Source organism: Bos grunniens, chromosome 6 (genome assembly GCF_055505025.1).
Source record: "Bos grunniens cultivar Pamir isolate PY7600 chromosome 6, Bosgru_T2T1.0, whole genome shotgun sequence".
Taxonomy (NCBI): Eukaryota; Metazoa; Chordata; class Mammalia; order Artiodactyla; family Bovidae; genus Bos; species Bos grunniens.
In genome coordinates, this window is record NC_141170.1 from 214,291 (window position 1) to 232,771 (window position 18,481).

The 18,481-nt window shown below is 58.6% G+C and overlaps 1 protein-coding gene across 6 annotated transcripts in view; it reads left to right on the forward strand.

The window, feature by feature from the left end:
* The window catches only part of PCGF3 (polycomb group ring finger 3), a 45,508-nt gene that overhangs the window by 2,369 nt on the left and 24,658 nt on the right, over positions 1-18,481 (forward strand). For 2 of the 6 annotated variants that reach the window (XM_086404393.1, XM_086404397.1), the window contains exons 2-7: positions 10,437-10,560; positions 10,874-11,021; positions 12,927-12,985; positions 14,755-14,872; positions 15,736-15,832; positions 16,461-16,516. In XM_086404393.1, the coding sequence (XP_086260519.1) occupies positions 10,985-11,021; positions 12,927-12,985; positions 14,755-14,872; positions 15,736-15,832; positions 16,461-16,516 (367 nt within the window). In that variant the 5' untranslated portion in view covers positions 10,437-10,560; positions 10,874-10,984. Of the gene's footprint in view, positions 1-10,436; positions 10,575-10,873; positions 11,022-12,926; positions 12,986-14,754; positions 14,873-15,735; positions 15,833-16,460; positions 16,517-18,481 lie in introns of all 6 variants that reach the window. The other 4 variants (XM_086404395.1, XM_086404398.1, XM_086404394.1 and 1 more) reach the window with 3 other exon arrangements.

Here is an 18,481-nt window from a genome sequence, read left to right on the forward strand (position 1 = left end):
TGTTCGTTTGTTTAAACATACACTTTACTGTTTAAAAAACTTAATTTTCTTTGAAGTGTTGGAAAAGACTTGTGAAACTGGGCATTCAAGTTTGATTAGGCTCTTTATTTTCTCATTTTTGGATTTTTGAAGGTGTGATAGCACTGGATGGTTGTATTATTTATATATTACTGTCCTGCAAGTTACCCCAAAATGTAGTGCCTTAAGACCACATCAGTTATCTCACTGTCTGAGGTCAGGAGTTTAGGCACAGCTTAGCTGCGTCCCCAGCCTCAAGAGTCTCCCAAGGCTGCAGACAGGGTGCTGGCTGGTAGGCTCAGCTGCGGGTATCTGCTTCCAGGCTGCTTGCTGGAGACATCCATAGGGCAGCTTGAGGGAGCCAGTGACTGAATGAGAGAGTGGAGGAGGCCACAGTGTGCGTGACCTAATCTCGGCTGGAATGTCCCATCCCTTTTGCCATGTTCTTTGTTACCATGTTCTGTGTTTCTTAGTTGCCAGGCCTGCCCACGCTTGAGCCGGAGCAACGCCACAGGTGATTCCTGGGAGGGGCTGGGCCATCCTAATGCCTGGCCTCCATTAGGTGTTAGCTCTGAGAAGTGCCCTGCAGGGTGAATGAACAGGGCTGTGCGGCGCAGTGAGGTCAGCCCGAGGGTGCAGCAGCTCAGCTGTCTCTTGAGTTACACGGGTTGCTCTGATGTCGCCATTGTGCTGATGCAGTGATGCTGGAGCTTGCGCGTGATGGGAGAGAAGTTACAAACAGGAAAGATTTTTAGGAGTTAGCCTAGAACACTTGCAGCAAACCATAAGCCCCCACCCCACACGCAGTTAAACTGTAGGCATGTGTGTCAGAGATGTAGAGTTGTTTGAAGCTTCAAGTGCAGTGATTTTAGTTGTTTCTGGAACTTTGATTCCTGCCAGTTATTTTGCTCTGGGAATTATAAACTGATGTTTCTAAGACATTTTTGAAGTGAGAGATCCAAGATGTTTTGCATATTTGACCCTCGAAGGGAAGAATGCTCCAGGAACCTGTGTGCTGGAGCCTGGCTCTCAGCCCACGCCTCCCCTCCTGGGTGCCGGGGCAGCGCTGCAGCACCGTGAAGGCTGTGAAGGCACCCACGTGGGGCCCGCTGCCCTTGACTGGGTCCCGCGTGCAGGGCACGTCCTCTCCTGCAGTCTGGACCTGCTAGGTCTCCACCTTGCTGGGTGAAGCAGGGTCCTTCCCAGTGATTACACTTCCTTATTTGGGTTATAAACAAAGTTTGTGTTAGCCTTACTATTACTCTTTAATTTACTGAATGACAGGATTTGTCATTTCATAGTTTTATTTGGCTAATGGTCAGAATCGAATTTGAAGTTGAAAGGTAATTTTCTTTTCTATTGCAATATGTTGAGGTTTGAGGACAAAACTTACTACCTTTCTGATACTTGCTGTTGCTATTGCAAACATGCTGCACAATTCATTATGCTTCAAAAAATGGAACTGTTCCTCAGTTCTGCAAGTGGATAGTTTTTCACTGTTGTAAAAAAGTGAGCTAGTTTAAAAGTAACTAGAGTGTCTTTAAAAACTAGTTATTAGGCTTATTTTCTTTTTTTGAAGAGAACTTCTAATGCTTAGGTGAATTTTTTTAGCAAACGCATCAATATTTGCTGGACTTTCCCACACTAACAGCAAATTCCAGGTGTTTGACATGAAAAAGCAAAGAATAGGAAGGTGTCCACAGCTCTCCCTGAAGTTCCTGGCCAACTTGTGGGTCCTCTGTGCGTCTCGTGGTGGCCCAGTAGGTTTGGTTGCGGGGGGTCTTGTCAGCTGTTATGTTTGCTGATTCTCAGCAGGGCCTGGCACGTAGAAGGTGCTCAGCTAGCTAAAAGCTGACCTGTTCCCTTCTGCAGCCCTGTTCTGGAGCTGATGTGTGCATTAATGCCTTCTGTGGATCACCCAGGACGACCTGCTCGCCTGCAGCTGCCTGGTGAGAACACGCAGGCGCAGGGCGCGGTCACAGGTGATGAGGGGCCGAGAAGGGTCAGCCTCTTCTGCTTTTGTTTTAAGTTAGTTTTACTTTTAAAAAAATTATTTATTTATGTATGGCTGTACTGGGTCTTTGTTGCTGTGCAGGCTGTTCTCTGGTTGTGAGTGGGGCCCGCTCTCCCGTTGTGGGGCGTGGGGCCTGCTCTCCCATCGTGGAGACTGAGGACCGCTCTCCCGTTGTGGGGCGCGGGGCCTGCTCTCCCGTCTGGGGCGCGGGCTTCTCAGTGCCGGGGCCTCTCGTTGGGGACCGTCTCAGTGCGGGGGCCTCTCGGGGACCGTCGTCTCCAGAGCACAGGTCCAGCAGTTGTGGTGCTCGGGCTTCAGTTGCTCCAGGGTGTGTGGAATCCTCCCGGATCAAGGGTCAAACCCGTGTGTCCCGCGGTGGCAGGTAGATTCTTTACCACTGAGCCACCAGCAAAGCCCCTTTTAGTTTCTCACCAAAGTTTCTGAGGAAAAAAAAGAACACAGTGGAGAAAACAGGAATGAGACAATGAGCACCCGCCGCCCTAACCCTGGACTCAGCACTTGCGTGTGTTTCGCCACATTTGCTTATTGGTTTCTCTAAACACACAGTTATGGTTGAATCGTCTGAAGTAGCTGCAGACTGTCTGCCTCATTCCGTAGGTGGTTCACAGCACGTGACGCTGGTGAGAAGACGGTCTGCACACAACTGCGCCATCGCGGTCACACTGAGAAGTGGACGCTACTCCACGTACGGGCTCATTTCCTGTCCACTCTCAGCTCGCCCCGCGTGGCTCAGGAAGGTCTTCCTGAGCGTTTTCCGTCTGAGAGGCGGGTGGCTCCCTGCGTGGCACTGGGGTCCTCCCACCCTTTCGGGCTCCCCACAGCACAGACTATTCAGGCCACCCATCACTTGTGAGTTTTTCTGATTCTTCACTCAGGGTGCCGTCTGCCTTTGTCTGCGTCCCCTGTTTACCCTGAGGACAGAGGGGGATGGGCCCCTCCTGGGTTGAGAGATGCCTCGTGGAGGCTGTGGGGACTCCGTGCTGTGCTGGCAGGCCGTGCGTCCCGCACTCAGCGCTGCCGTCGCTCCTGTCCCCGTGGATGGGCCGAGGCTCTGGGGAGCCCAGAGGAGCCGAGCTCTGTCCTGGGAGCGGCACCCGCTCTTGCCTGGGGGGCTGCCTCAGCCGCCCCATCTGTGTCTGACAGAGGCGTCCGGGGACGTTTTGTCGTCGTCACAGGCGCACGGTGGCGAGTCCCACTCAGGTCAGCTGTGTTGCTTTTAGCGGACTTTATAAAAGGTTTAGTGGGTAGAAAGTTTTTGACATTGTCAGGGAAAATATGAGTTCTGCTGTGGAGTAGCATTTCCTCTGGGTGGAATAACTTCCTCTGTACCCTGGAGACGGGAACTGCGAGAGGCAATTGTCTTCCCTGCTTTGCAGCAGCCACCCCGAGAAGGAACTGGGAGACGGGGTCTCCACACCGTGGCCGGGATGAGACCCCACAGACAGGGTGGTTCAGGGAGGCTGAGGTCCAAGCTCAGGGTGCCAGTGGGCTTGGTTCCTGGCCTGGACAGGCCTTCTCACCCTCACAGGCAGACTGGCAGCAGGCTGGCCCCTTCCTGGCAGGGTGCTCACCCGTCAGCCCCGACACATGAGTCAGCCTCACAGAGGCCCCGTGTGTGGAGACGGGATTGGGGCTTTAACACGTGAGCTTGAGGGGCACAGTTCAGTCCATACCAAGGGGCTCTTGCCTCCTCCACATGTTTATCAGCCTGACTCTTGTCTCTGGAGCTGGGAGAGTGGGGGCCGGATGAGAGCATGTCCAGAGGTGGTGGCTACTTTGCTTTCCACGTGTTTGGGAAACTCGCTCTTTCTTCTAGAAGCTAGCAGCTTTCATTTCCCCAGACCCTGTTGTCTCATTTTCTATTGCTGGAAAACGAATTGCCACAAACTTAGTGGCTTGAAGGGGCACCCACTTATGTGTCACGGCTCCGTGGTCAGAAGTCCGGCAGCACGTGGCTGACTCCGCTGCCCAGGGCCCCAGGCCGAGGTCGGTGTGCGGGGCGGCCCTTGTCAGGGAGTCACCAGCGGGCCCGCCCTGGCCCTGAGGCCCTGCGGTCCTTTGCCTGGGGGCCGAGGGCCGTCGAGGCATGTTGCCTTTTGCTGTGACCTGCTCTTCTGCCACTAGCTGAGAAAACAGCTCTGAAAGACAGTGCAGTTTGGTCAGGCTTCTGGATACTTGCCCTGTTGTAAGGTCAGCTGATTTAAGACCTTAATTACATCTTCAAAAACCCCTTTAGCAGTAGGTGGGATGATGAGAGCAGAGGTGTGTGTCCGGTAGGGCCCAGGGCCTTGCGACCATCTCAGAATTCTGCCTTTGATCGTCTTCCCTCTGGCCCCCCTAGATTCATACTCCCCAAGTGCGAAACCCACTTGCCCCTCCCTTCCAAGGCTCCCGGAGTCTCAGCCCCTGAATCCCCTGTCTGGTGTGACCCCCCAGGGGCACCTGCGAACCGAGTGAGGTGGTGTTCTCCCTGGGGCTTCCTGGCACCACGGCCGGGCCAGCTGGCTGTTGTAGCTCAGACGTGGGCTGGGGGTGATGAGGAGTCGTGTTGAGGCACAGAGCTGAGACCCCTTGGGGAGCCCAGCCGGGTCCCTGGTTCTGCCTGAGTCGGTCTCTTTGGTGGAGGGGTTGTGTGTCTGCCCCTGGGCAGGGTTTACAGCAGCCGCCTGCAGCGGTGTCTCGGGGCCTCAGCCCTTTCGCTGTGTTTTCTGTGCTTCTTCGAATCTTGGACCTGAGTGGGAAGCGGGTGAGACTGTGAGTCAAGCCTGCTCTCTGGCCGTACTTCCCTCCTGCCTCACTTTGCCTGCTGTCCCTCTCCTGGCCCACGTTCTCGAGGGTCCGGCCCGCGCCCTGTGCCCTCCTTGGTCCTCTGTCCGCGTCCCTGGTCCCGGCTGGAGGCCTCATGCTGGGCTTGTGGGGCCCCTGCCCCTGTCTGCACGGCAGCCCCCGCCCAGGTCGGAGTGGGGACATCTCTCCACACGTCGTTCCTCGGTCACCGCCAGAGTGGCTGGCCTGCCAGCACCCCGCACTCACTGCACCTGTGCTGCCACGCAAGCACCTGCTGGCTCGTGCCGTGCTTCAGGGTGTCCTGTGCACGTGTCCCGAGGCCTCTGCCAGTCGGCTGGGCCAGTCGTCTGGCTGTGGAACCCCACGTCCCAGGTGTCCTTCCTTGGACTTCTTGGAGTCAGGCGCTGCAGGTGAGGAGGCTGGTGCAGGCGATCCCTCCCCCCGGCTCCTCCTGCCCCAGAGCCTTTAGGACTCTCACTCGCGCCCTTGATGTCTTCAGGTTCGGGGACCTGCGTGGATGTGGGCAGCACCAAGGCCCTTGCCGTCTGGCTCTCCCAGCTGGAGACACACAAATCATTTTCTCCAGGTCATGAAGTGTCGCCTGTGAATGAGTGTGCATAATGCGTGTGCTCCCAGCCCAACTCGACTGTCTGTCAGAGCTTCTTGTCTGTTTCCCTTTTCTGGAGCACCTGTTGGTTGGATGTGGCATTTCTTCTATATCCCGTCTTTTCTAGCCTTTGGACAGATTTTCTCAATTTTATCATACAGCCTGTCTGTTGAATTTTCAGCGCTCCCAGTCACATGCCTGACAGTGTAATCTAGGTGCCAGTAATAACAAAGTGGTCAGTTAAGTGTTGGAGGGGGAAGGCTCGGAGTCATTCACGTGGGTGTGGACCTTAGGATGGTCTCAAAGAGCTCACTGGGGAGGGGATGCTCGAGACAAGACATGCTGAGAGTGAGCCAGCAAGTCCTGCAAGGACCCCAGGCGGGACTGCAGGTAGAATGTCCTAGAACTGCAGGGCCCACGGGGGCTATGGAGCTCCCTGAGCTTCGCAGGACTTCCCAGTGGAGGTCCCCCGAGCCGCGCCGAGCGGGGCGCAGGCGGCATGGACAATCTGGGCGAGCAGCGCCGCTCTGAGTGCAGAGCCCCGGCCGGCCGCCCCCGGGACTCCTGCAGACACCTTGCTGCCGCCAGACAATGTTTGGGGCCCATGACCCGACACGCGCTTGCCTGGTGAGCAGGACAGGGCAGACGCCCATGACAGCTGTGTCAGTGAGGTCACCGGGGCCCGGCGTGGACAGGCCAGCTGCGAGGAGAAGGACTTGGGGGGCCCAACAGAGCAGGGCTTTCCCCAGGCACCTGCTGGGGACTTGGTGCGGGCGGCCTGGCCCGCTCCCCCAGGCGGAGGGGCGGGAGCTGAGTGTGGGCCTCTGCTTGGCGTGGCTGGTCAGGAGAAGAGGGCATGTGCAGGGACCAGGGGCCGCACTTGGTCAGCTCTGCGTGAAAATAAACGGATAGGTTTCCTGGAGTTCTTAGAGGGCGTCAGGAGTATCTCAGGCTGACTGGACACCGGCTCTGGGGTGGGCCCCCTGCTGGACGTGGCGTGCTGACCCCTGTGGGGTCGCAGGGCACAGACCCTGGGCAGCTGACAGTTGGGGACAAGACGGCGAATGGGCTCAGACTCGAGCACGGGTGACCCGTCCAGAGTCTCGCTGCTGTCTGATGGCACTTTGAGGATGGATTGCCGGGAGTGTACACAGCCGAGAGGTGAGTGAGGCCCCGGGGGACGGAGCTGGACGCGGATGGGCCCCGCCGTGGATGGAGGCGCTGGCGTGAACGGGGAGACTGACGGGGAGCGTGGGGAGGGCTCGGCTCGTCCGCGGTCGGGCCCCTGCGATTGGTTTCTCGGGGGCATCGGGGTTGCTTTTCTGAGGTGGTCAGGCTCACAGTGTCTGTGGAGAAAGAATTGGTGGTACACGTGGTTGGGGGTGTCCTGGTGGCTCTGCCGTCCATTTGGGAGCCACGGTGATGTCCAGGGAAAGCCCGCGGGCACAGAGGCTGGTGGGGGCTCTGGTGGTGGAGCGAGGATGAAGTGAAGGGGTGGAAGGCTGGCCCCCAGGGCAGCGGAGGCTCACACGGGGCGAGCGGGCACAGGTGACGTCCTCAGTGGGCGTTTCCCCAGCAGGCCATCCACACAGTGCTGTGGCTACCTCTCCTCACGCACCCTCATTCCCGCAACCCTGAGGGACAGAGGCAGGTGTCTGTCTGCGGGCAAGGGGGCTGAGAGTCAGGGTGGGGACCACTCAGAGCAGAAGGGGTGAGCTGCCCATCCCCGTGGCCGCTCAGTGAGTCTCAGGAGGCTGCCTGGCCCTGTCTACACAGCGTCCAGAACCAGGGCCCAAGGGGCCCTTTAAAGTATGTGTCACTTGTCAGATGTTCCCCAGTGAAGCTGTTTAATACGTTTTCAGGCTACTCTGAGCAATTCTGTGACAATAAATTTGATGACCGGTTTCCTAGGAAAATAAAGTTTAGAAGCACTAACTGCAAAATAAATCAAAAACAGTAAGGTTCTCATAAGATACATCGATAGAAGGAAGCATGACCTGGGTGGGCTTGTATGGGGAGGTGGTTCTTTCTCAGGGTTCCTGAGGGCAGGGAGTGGGGACTGGCTGTGGACCATGGAGCTGGAGCCACTGGCTGGAGCCATGGGACCCCCTGGTCACACCCGGCCACAGCCACAGTCAGAGAGCCCGGACTGTGCCTGGTTCTCGGCACTAGTGTGGGGAGGCGTCCTCACAGCAGCTGAGGGTCTGAGGACGCCTGTGAGTGTGAGGATGCCTGTGAGTGTGAACGAGGCTGTGTGTGTTTGCAGTGCCGGTGGAAGTGAGGCCAGTGGACGTCCCCGACACGTGGGGAGCAGCAGTGAGTGTTGCAGGTTAAGACTAAGAGGGCTTTCTCCTTAACTGCGTTCAGTGAGGAATTCCAAGCTGTGGTTAGTGACTGTGTCTACTACTTTTATGCAGTATAAGCCTGGTGTGTTTTCCTGGAGGAGGAAAGGGGATGTGTGTGTCACCCAAGTGTGCCACGTGGGGCTGTGGTGTCCAGGGTGTTGCACACAGGTGGACAGGGGTCTGGACAGGGCAGTGGTCTGGGATGCATGGACAGAAGAAGGGCCTCTTCGTGCAGGAGTGAATGCCGCTGAGTTCTGGAGTGACCCTGAGAGGCGTGCGGCGTGCGGCCTGGCCCTTCTGCAGCGTCCGGGGCTGAGGCCAGTGTCTGGCCCCTGCTGCTCCCCCTGGTGGCGGGAGGGGTCAGTGGGGCTGCAGGCGGGCAGTGGCCTTATATCTTGGGGGGCTGATGATGTCCTTGTCACCAGGACTTTGTGGAGTAGAAGATGGAAGACTGGGCGGGGGGTGACTGAGTCGTGGGGTGGGGTGTCCTGTGGAGGCAGGTTCTGTCAGGAGGGAGGTGTGGAAGGTTCCAGATGAGAAGGGCTTGATGGGACCGTCAGAGCCCTTGAGAAGCAGGAGGGTGGGGCCTGGATCAGCCTGGAGCCCGGGGAAGGGGGTAGAGGTGCCACCGTGCCCTGGGGGAGCAGCAGAGGGGACGAGGCCGTAGCAGGGTCAGGGCCGCCAGGGCAGCCAGGCCTCAGTCACCATCTCTGGCCCGGACGGGCTTGTCTGGGCAGACATGTAGAGGCCCGGCAGGCCTGGGGCGTCGAGAGGCTGAGGGGTGTGCCCCAGGTGTGCGGGAGCACGGATGGACTCCTCATGCACAGGCCTGTGGGTTATTTCAGCCAAAGGTCACAGCAGAATCTGTGAAGGAAGCGGCAGATGGGACAAGCCTTAGGGGACCCGGCACCACGTCCAGAGCCCTCTCCCCAAGGAGTCAGGATGGACGCGCTCAGCGACAGGAAGGGCTGTCGCCCCAGAGACCAGGGCCCACGGGGCTCTCACGGAGGCTCCTGCCTGGCAGGCCCTCAGCTCCCGAGGACCCTGCTGAGCTTTCAGGGAAGCTTTAAGTCACCGGTGGAAACTGTCACCAGCCAGGTTCCCAGGCACCAGCCACGGCCGTCCCCACTGGCCTCTCCGCCAAGTCTCAGCCATTGGCCTGGGAGCAGTAGGGGTCAGTACGCTGTTTAGGGTGGTGGTGTTTACACGCACGGAAGTGCCCAGCGTCATGGAGCAGTTGCTGGCTCGGAGCACCTGTCCGGTCATGCGTCCCGCTGGCGCTGACCTCTGGTTGCCGCTGCGTCCAGGAGACACACAGCTGCAGCTGCTCCCTGCAGGTGGCTGCTGGGAAGAGAGCCCTGCAGTCAGGCATGAACCTTCCAGGGGATGGAAGTGTTAGTGTCTCTTAGATGGAGAGCTTTGTTCCGGTGGGGAAGTTCCTTCTGCTCTTAACTTGCTGAGAGTGTGTGTGTCTGGGGAGATCTTAGCATCTCTCTCCTTTTAGCTTTTGTCATAGACGGCATTCGTTTCTTACGCAGAGCCCCTCGGGTTCCAGGGTGCGCCTCCTGCACGCTCTGCAGGCGGTGCTGCAGCTGCTGCTGGGCTGCGTCCCCCGGGCCTCCTGGCCTGTGCTGTGCAGCCTCGCCCGAGTCGGGAACACCACCCACTGTGTGCTCGGGCGGGTCTGTCTGGGGCAGGCTGCCGCACGCAGGTTTGGCGGAACCCGCCTGGCTTAGCGTCCTTAGGGGTCCAGAACTCTCGATTCTGTTTCCATTCACCTCACTTCCGGTGAGCTGTTTTCAAGCAATTTGTCAAATTCCTTAGGAGTTTTCAGCTCTGTTGGCATGAAGTTATTCCTGACATTCTAATGTTGCTCACATGTGACTTTAGGGAGGTGTTCTGGACCCCCTGTTCTCCCGACCCCCTCTGCTGCTCTGGTTTGTCCTGTCACCTGCGGTGTCTGAACGGCATGCCTGCTCATGGCGTTTATCACTTCTTGTCCGTCTTCTCTTTGAGAACGTCGGCTCTGGGGATCTGTGTCCCCTGCTCCCTGACCTCTGAGGTCACACGCACAGCGTCTGTGCCTGTGTCACTGGCCGCGTCCAAGCGACGCTGAGTGCAGGCCCCCTCCCCACCTCCCCCCGGAGCTCCGGAAACGTCTCCCTGACGGTGGCTGAGTCCTGCAGGGGCCTGGTTGCCTGCTTCTCTGCTGCCGCTTGCCCCAGCCCCGCACTGTGCTCGCTGGCCGCGGGCCTGGCGCTGCCATCCACGCACACATGTGCCCGTTGGCATGTCTGCCCCCTGCGGTGGCCCAGAACCCGCACAGAGCCTGCAGGAGTCCTCCTGTGGCTTCCCTGGGTGAGCCGCCCTGGGGACACCTTCCAGGGCAGGAACTGCGAAAGCAACCCAGGAGTCACATGGCTGCTCTCCCAGCCTCCTGCCAGGTCACCCAAAGCCCACCGCCTCCCCGGGAGCTTCTCTGGGCCCCCGGGCATGTGGGGCAGCCGCAGCTGTCCTCAGCCTCCCCACCACCACCAGTCCCCGGGCCTCGAGCCACCAGGCTCCTGTCGGGGCTGCCCACCTCCATGGCTCCTGCGGGTGCTTCACCGTCAACCAAGCTTGCTTTTCTTTTTGTTCCGAGCAGGTAAAGGAAGAGACCTGTGGACCTGAGCAGCTGAAGCTGCCGTGGAACGGTGCGTGTGGGTGACACCCCGTCCCTGTGTCTCCACAGGCTTCAAAATGTAGCAGAAGACTGGTTCTGTGTACAGGTAACGCAGTGCATGTGAGTGGATTAAGCTTACCTCGAATTACACTTCGTTTTCCGCTTACTCTGTTGTAGCCGTAGAAAAAGTCAGTGCCTTGTAAGCTTCTTTGAAATTTCATCTCTGATGGCTCCAGAGCAGGTTCGAACACAGTTACTGACATGTATTCCAGTTTTTTCTGATTAGTCTATCTGATCAGCTCCGTCTCTCTGTCTGCTACATGGGGTTCTTCATAGCTTCTACCAAAAACGTAACTGCAGGGCTGTGTATGTCACACAAGTGACGTGACCTTGAACAGCAGGTGCCATTTCTGTGCTAGAAAATGGAAACACCGCGAGAGACGCAAGGAAGGCGCAGACTTGAGGAGCCAGAGCACGGAGGGCGCAGCAGACGAGGCGTGAGCGCAGCGCACCCGTAGGCGCGGCGGCCGATGCAGAGGCAGCAGGAGCGACGACGGCCTCGAGGAGGTGGGCACGGGCTTCCAGCACGGGCCCCCAGGTCCTGGCCGAGGTGGGGCGACAGCGGGCGTTGGCTGCTTGCGAGCACAGCTGGTCACTCTCCTGACTGGCGTGGGGGGCTGCGTGGGCAGAGCTGGAGGCTGGGCCCCCCGTGGGGCTCAGGCTTTGGTAGGGGCCTGTCAGACCTGACGCCAGGGGCGCCCCTGCAGTGGGGCCCTCCTGCAGTGGGGCCCTCAGCTGGGTGTCACCCGTCACGCCGTCAGGGACACACAGGGCTTTCTTCCTGAGGATCCTGCCCTCCTCGGGGGCTGCTGAGTGTGTGGAGACTTCATGCACCTTTGCTTCCTCGGTGAAGTCGTCCCCTGCTGACCCGCACCGAGGCTTCCCGAGTCAGCGTCCCTGCGATTGTCCTTGGGTGGCGACCCTTGCTGCCAGCCTGCCTTCCATTTACCGGCTCACGTTCTGTGAGGAAGGGTGCCCCTTCCTTGCCTGTCTGTCCGTGTGGCCTCATAGGCTCCTGTGTTGCTCCGCTGGCTGCCAGCAGTGATGGTTGCTGTCTCGGCTGTAAGCACAGAGGCCCACCGGGTCCTCGCCCAGCCAGGGCCGGCGGAGCGCCCAGCGGTGCTGGCTCCTGCGGCAGAGGTGGTGCAGGCCCTCGGCCCAGGGCTGCCCCACAGTGGTCACTCCCAGGGGGCAGAGCTGAGGGCGAGTGGGCGTGTCCACACGGGCACACACGTCTGTAGAGTGGGCGTGCCCACACGTGCACACACGTCTGTAGAATGGGTATGCCCACACTCGTGTGCACACATGTCTGTAGAGTGGACGTGCACACACTCATGCACACATGTCTGTAGAGTGGACGTGCACACACTCATGTGCACACACGTCTGTAGAGTAGGCGTGCCCACACTCGTGCACACACGTCTGTAGAGTGGGCGTGCACATACTCGTGCATACATGTCTGTAGAGTGGCCATGTCCACACGTGCACACACATCTGTAGAATGGGCGTGCCCACACTCATGTGGACACACGTCTGTAGAGTAGGCGTGCCCACACTCGTGCACATACTCGTGTGCACACACATCTATAGAGTGGGCATGCACACACGTCTGTAGAGCGAGTGGGCATGTCCACATTCGTGCACACGCATCTGTATCTGTTTGCCTGCTGCCTCTAAAGATGAGCTCACACTGACCTTGACCCTGGTCTATGTGATTTGGAGCCGGTTTTGGCCTGGTGGTCGGGCTGGTGGCAAGTGTGAGCCTGTCGGGAGTGTGAACAGTGCCCAGTGAGTCTAGGGCATGGTGCTGGGCTCGTTCGGGCAGGTGGTAGATTGCACCCCGGGCCCCAGCGTCCAGTGGACTTCTCAATCGGTGCCCTCCCATCTCTGCTTCGCCTCGCTGGGTGACGAATCGGGTTCCTCCCGCCTTGCGTTACCACCTTTTTCTTCCGGGTCCACGGGGCACACAGGCCCTTCTTCACGGCGCCGGTCTCAGCAGGTCCGAGCAGTCAGGCAGGCTCCGCACAGCACCTGCTGACCGTGACACCGCGTGCCTTCCCCTCAGACTTAGGTTTGCTTCCCGGGGCCCACGGAGCCCCTGTGGGAGTGACCCTCATCTCTCCTGACAGCTCGGGGCCACGGGAGAGGGCTCTCTGGTGGGGACCCTGCGCTGGCTCACGCCTGCGAGCCTCCCGTCCTACTTGCTGTGACCGTCGTGGGCGTCCTTGCTGGCGTAGCGGCCCTCGCATTTCCAGGTGGCCTGTGCCCGGCGCCGTGCTGGGTGCCTCAGTCTGTGCTGATGGTCGCTTCTGGGTGTGTAAGGTGACGATTTAGTCTGGCTAGGGCCTCCCCAGGGTCCGATGCGGCATCATCGGCCTGCTCAGCCGTCTCCTTCTGTCTGCCTATCCTCAGACAGCGCTGAGCCGGGAACATCTGTGCGGGAGCCAGGAGCCGTGTGCGCTGGTCTACAGGTGAGGCCTCGCTGTGCCAGGCCAGCCCAGTGCCCAGGGCTGCCGTGGGCCTCCTGGGCCTTGGCCTCCATCTCCCGGGGCATTTCTGCCTCTGGGCAGAGTTGTCAGTGATCCTGGTTGTGGAAGCTCTTTGCACCCTGCGCAGTGTAGCATCCAGATGAGTATCCTGCTTGAACCACAGCGAGTGTCCCGGAAGCTGGTGGCTGAGTGAAGCCTCAGGGTCTCACTGGCTGGTGCTACCGGCTGGGCGTCCAGGGCTGTGGTCCAGGTGTGGGCGGCGCTGCTCGTCTCAGAGCTTCCCGCTGCTGGAAGCCTTTCCCACTCACAGCCTGCAGGCGGCTTCTCCCACATCTCCTCCGAGCCTCCTGCGCCCCAGAAGGGCCCTGTGGCAACACGGTCACCCAGGCATTCCAGGGGGGATCCCGTCTCAGGAGCCTTTTGCTCTGTGAGGTGACACACAGGTTTTGGGGAGGACGTAGCATCTTCGGGGCTGTTTCTCCTGCACAGCCTTCTATTAGGGAGGTGATAACAGACCCTGCCCTTGAGAGCCCGCGGCACTGGGGCAGAGGCAGCACATCCACACTCTGAGCATGGTGATGGACGTTTGGACTTAAGATGCTGCTGTGTGCTGTGCTTCCTGCGGGGTGCGGGCCCCGACTGCTCACCTGTGTTATTTTATCGGAGGAGCCAGAGCTCCAAACAGACCCTGTCCTGCCCAGCACAGCCCACCGGCTCCCTGGCCTCCCCTCCCGCAGCTCCAAAAACCTCTCCTGCGCCACCTCACTGGCTGACCTCGCGGGTTCTGAGCAGGAGGAGCGGGCGGGCGGCGTGGAAGGAGGGGAAGAGCAGCAGTACGTGTGCGGCCTGGTGCTGCCCTGGGGCAGGTGACCTGGTCCACTGGGGGCGACTGCCTGTCTCATGGTGGAAGCAGGGTCGCAGGGTGCGGTCCTGACCTGGTGGGAGCAGAGGGACCTGACCTGGTGGGAGTAGAGGGGGGGACCTGGCCTGGTGGGAGCGGAGGGGGATGGGACCTGGCCTGGTGGGAGCAGAGGGACCTGACCTGGTGGGAAAGGGGGGACCTGACCTGGTGGGAACGGGGGTACCTAACCTGGTGGGAGCGGAGGAGGGGGGGACCTGGCCTGGTGGGAGCAGAGCGGGGGGGACCTGACCTGGTGGGAGCAGAGGCGGGGGACCTGGCCTGGTGGAAGTGGGGGGACCTGGTCTAGAGGGAACAGGGGGACGTGACCTGGTAGGAGCGGAGAGGGGGGACCTGGCCTGGTAGGAACGGGGGACGGGGGACCTGGCCTGGTGGGAGCAGAGTTGGGGGACCTGGCCTGGTGGGAACGGGGGGACCTGACCTGCTGGGAGTGGAGTGGGGGGACCTGGCCTGGTGGGAGCTGAGGGGGGTCACCTGGCCTGGTGGGAGTGGGGGGCGGGGGACCTGACCTGGTGGGAGCTGAGGGGGGTCACCTGACCTGGTAGGAGCGGAGAGGGGGGACCTGGCCTGGTGGGAACGGGGGGACCTGACGTGGTAGGAGCAGGGGGGGGACCTGGCCTGGTGGGAGCAGAGCGGGGGGACCTGGCCTGGTGGGATCGGAGCGGAAGTGGGGACCTGGCCTGGTGGGAGCAGAGAGGGGGACCTGGCCTCAGCCCTCCTCGTTTTGAGCTCCTCCTGGCCACACCGGAGCTGGATTTATGTTGAATCTGAACCTTTGATTAAACATCAGACTACGTCATACTTTGGTTAATATGCTTTTTTTCTGTTGCAGAAGCCAAAGATGTTGACCAGAAAGATTAAACTCTGGGACATAAACGCCCACATCACCTGCCGCCTGTGTAGTGGATACCTCATCGACGCAACCACGGTGACCGAGTGTCTGCACACATGTGCGTGCAGAGTGTTCGTCCTCTAACACTTGGGCTTCTTTCCCCAGAGCATTTACTCAAGCACAGAGCAGGACCCAGCAGCAGAAATAAAGGAGACCCTGAAGATAAATGAGGAAAGTTATCTGAAGTTAAAACCCTAGGGGTAATTTCAGTATAAGAGGCATCGCTTGAGAAAGCTAAAAAAATGCAAGAAAAACTTAGTTATTTGTATGTAACAGCTAAAGCATTACATGTGGTGTGACAGAATATTGGTTTCTAGTGGCCCAAAGTGTTTATTTTTGCCATTTGCAAATGAATTCCTTAAACTTTGTGCTCCCTGCCCACCACGGCCGCTGGCCTATTGCAGGCTTTAGCTTGCAGCTGGTGCTGAGCTTGGGTGTCCTCCTCCTTCAAGCGCCGCCCCCCTCCCCCCCGCCCCCCGCCAGCCTTTACCAGCAGGCTGGGTCCTGGGGAGCTGGCCCAGGGTGCTGAGGGCACTTCCTAAGGTTAAGCAAATCCTCTGACAGTGAGGATCTTTGATCTTATATTTCTCACTTCAGAAGATGCTTGCCAGTTTTGATAGAAATTTTGTTTTAAAGGTAATTGTATTTTAGATATTGGCTGGCTGTTTTATGTTACATTCACTGAATCTTATCCCATTTGGTCATGCAGAGAAGTTCTGGTGCTCTCTTAGGCTAATGTAGAATTTATCTGTTCACTGCTGTGACGGGCGCCCCGTGATGGGCGTGAGGGCGCCTTCCCCCTCCGGTCTGTGTCCCCCGTGGGAGGTGGGCCCAGGTGACGGGCCTGTCCCGGGTGGCCCGGGGCAGGGGGCCAGCGGGAGGAGTGCCCCTGCCTGCTGTTGATGCTCGCCCCCCCTTCAGTCTGCCGCAGCTGCCTGGTGAAGTACCTGGAGGAGAACAACACCTGCCCCACCTGCAGGATCGTCATCCACCAGAGCCACCCCCTGCAGTACATCGGGTGAGTGCCTCAGGGCGGGGGCCATGCCGGAAGGGCTCTGCAGGAGGCATGTCAGGCCCATTCCGCCCCCGTCCTGTCCTTGCAGCTCCACAGAGCTTTAGGAGAAGGTGGGGGGCTGGGGAGTAGGAAGTACAGAGGGTGTCGTGGGTACTGGAGGCCGGCTCTGTTGTGTGCATGGATGCGTGTGTGTGTGTGTGTGTGTGTGTGTGTGTGTGTGTGATCCACACGTTCACATCAACATGAGTGTCCAGACGTGAGAGGTGCTCCTTGCACAGGTCCTGGTCAGGGACGTTTGAGAAACTCCCTCTGGTCTGGCGCAGCCCGAGACTGCCTGACTGACCCCTGCAGGACTTGAGAAGCCCAGCGGGCGGGGCCGCTGGTCACCAAGGGGTCTTGCCTGTGTCCTTCTCTGAATGTTCACCAGCATCTGGAGTCCACACTCCGATGTGTCAACTCGGATCCTGTGTCACTCTTGCTGGCACAGACGTTTTTATAAGTACAAACTAGAAGCAAAATTCAACTAAAATTCCAGTTTGCGATTGTGGAGCGTGTTATTGTTACATGGAAAAGGCTTGAGAATCTGAGGATTGACGTTTCTGGCTAACCCACCTGTCTGTTCTTTTGCCAGTCATGACAGAACCATGCAGGATATTGTTTACAAATTGGTCCCAGGCCTCCAAGAGGGTAAGTGTCAGAACCTCCCCCCGGACCCCTGTGTCCTCAGTAGGGCTTCCAAGGGCCTTTTCGCTCGGCGGTCCTGGCTTGGGACATCTCGCTTGGCCTGCCCTGAGCTCCCTGCCATCTGCTCACTGGTCTCGTCCACCCTGGCTCACGTGTCTCTCTGCGTTCAGGGGCACCCAGTGCCCGGCACGTGTGCAGCCCTGGCCAGGCCCTGGGGGCAGAGCTGGGGGTGCCTCCTGCCTGTGCCGCCCGGAGGTGAAGCCAAGAGCCCTGTGTCGGCCAAGTCTAACGGGATTTAAACTTTAAATACAAGCTTTAAGTCAGTCTTAGGAGACTCGAGAAGAAATACTGCGTGGTGCAAGCACCCTGAGAGTGGACGTTCTCGCCGCACTCCTGAGCCCTGAGACTGTCCTGTCCTTGGTGAAGGGTGGTCCACTCAGAGTGGGTGCTGGCTGGTGGGGCGGTGCCAGCTGACGAAACCCAGCTTTCTTTGCAAGATAAGAGGCAGCAGTTCATTTGGGAGTGTTCTCTCAACACTGTTAGCTCAGTGGATGTCACATCTGACTTTTAAGACACAACTTAAGGAGTAATTCTGTTAAAGTCTTCTTTCACTGTTCACAGAATTCATTCAAGAAAGAAGAATTTAAATTTTCTGAGTAAATATTTGTAGAAACTGTCATATTTTGATATTTGAAGGGTTTTCTACTTCCATGGTGGCTCAGATATCTGGTAAGGAATCTGCCTGCAATGTGGGAGACCCGGTTCCAATTCGTGGATCAGGAAGATCCCCTGGAGAAGGGAATGGCCACCCACTCCACTATTCTTACCTGGAGAATCCCATGGACAGAAGAACCTGGCGGCTGCTGTCCATAAGGTCACAAACAGTCGGACATGACTGAGCAACTAATACTTTATTTTCTAGTGCTGGGGAAAGGCAAAGAATACATAGAAATAAAACACTGATAGGGTTAAACATTATTCTAGGATGTCTTAAACATGCTAAGATCTCACAAAGTACCCGGTGTGCTTACAACCTGGAGTCCAGAGCTGCCGGCTTGGCCCCCTTCCCTGTTGTTTCATCTAGAGATGTTGCCATTTGTTCCCCAAAGAGGAGTCTTGAAGCAGGGACTTCAGCACCTCTGTAAGCTGGGAGGGTGGTGCTGACTCCGTGTCAGCGTCAGGAGCTTCTGGGCGGGGCCGTCCCGTCTCTCACGGTTTGGCTGATCCCAGGCCCTCGGTCCCCAGGTTCCCGTGTACAGGTGGGATGGAGAGGGCCCATGCGATTCTGGCCCCTCCCGGGTGGGACAGTCCACAGGACTTCACGGGTGTGGTCCCGCAGAGCCGCAGCTCATGAGTCCCGGTGTCCCAGCGTGTGTCCCTGCATGTCACCAGCATGTGTCCCTGTGTGTGTCAGCAGCGTGTGTCCCTGCATGTCACCAGTGTGTGTCCCTGTGTGTGTCAGCAGCGTGTGTCCCTGCATGTCACCAGCGTGTGTCCCTGCATGTGTCAGCAGTGTGTGTCCCTGCATGTCACCGTGTGTCCTGGCATGTGTCCCAGCATGTGTCAGCAGCATGTGTCCCTGCATGTCACCGGCATGTGTCCCAGCTTTGTCCCTGCGTGTGTCCCTGCGTGTCACCAGCATGTCCCTGCATGTATCACCAGCGTGTGTCCCTGCGTGTATCACCAGCGTGTGTCAGCGTGTGTCACAGTGTGTCCCAGTGTGTGTCCCTCCGTGTATCACCAGCGTGTGTCAGCGTGTGTCACAGTGTGTCCCAGCGTGTGTCCCTGCGTGTGCCACTGGTGTGTGTCCCTGCGTGTTGCCGGCGTGTGTCCCAGCGTGTCACCAGCGTGTGTCCCTGTGTCACTAGCGTGTGCCCCAGTGTGTGTCCCTGCATGTGTCATGTGTGTGTCCCTGCGTGTATCACTAGCGTGTGTCCCTGCGTGTCACCAGTGTGTGTCCCTGCGTGT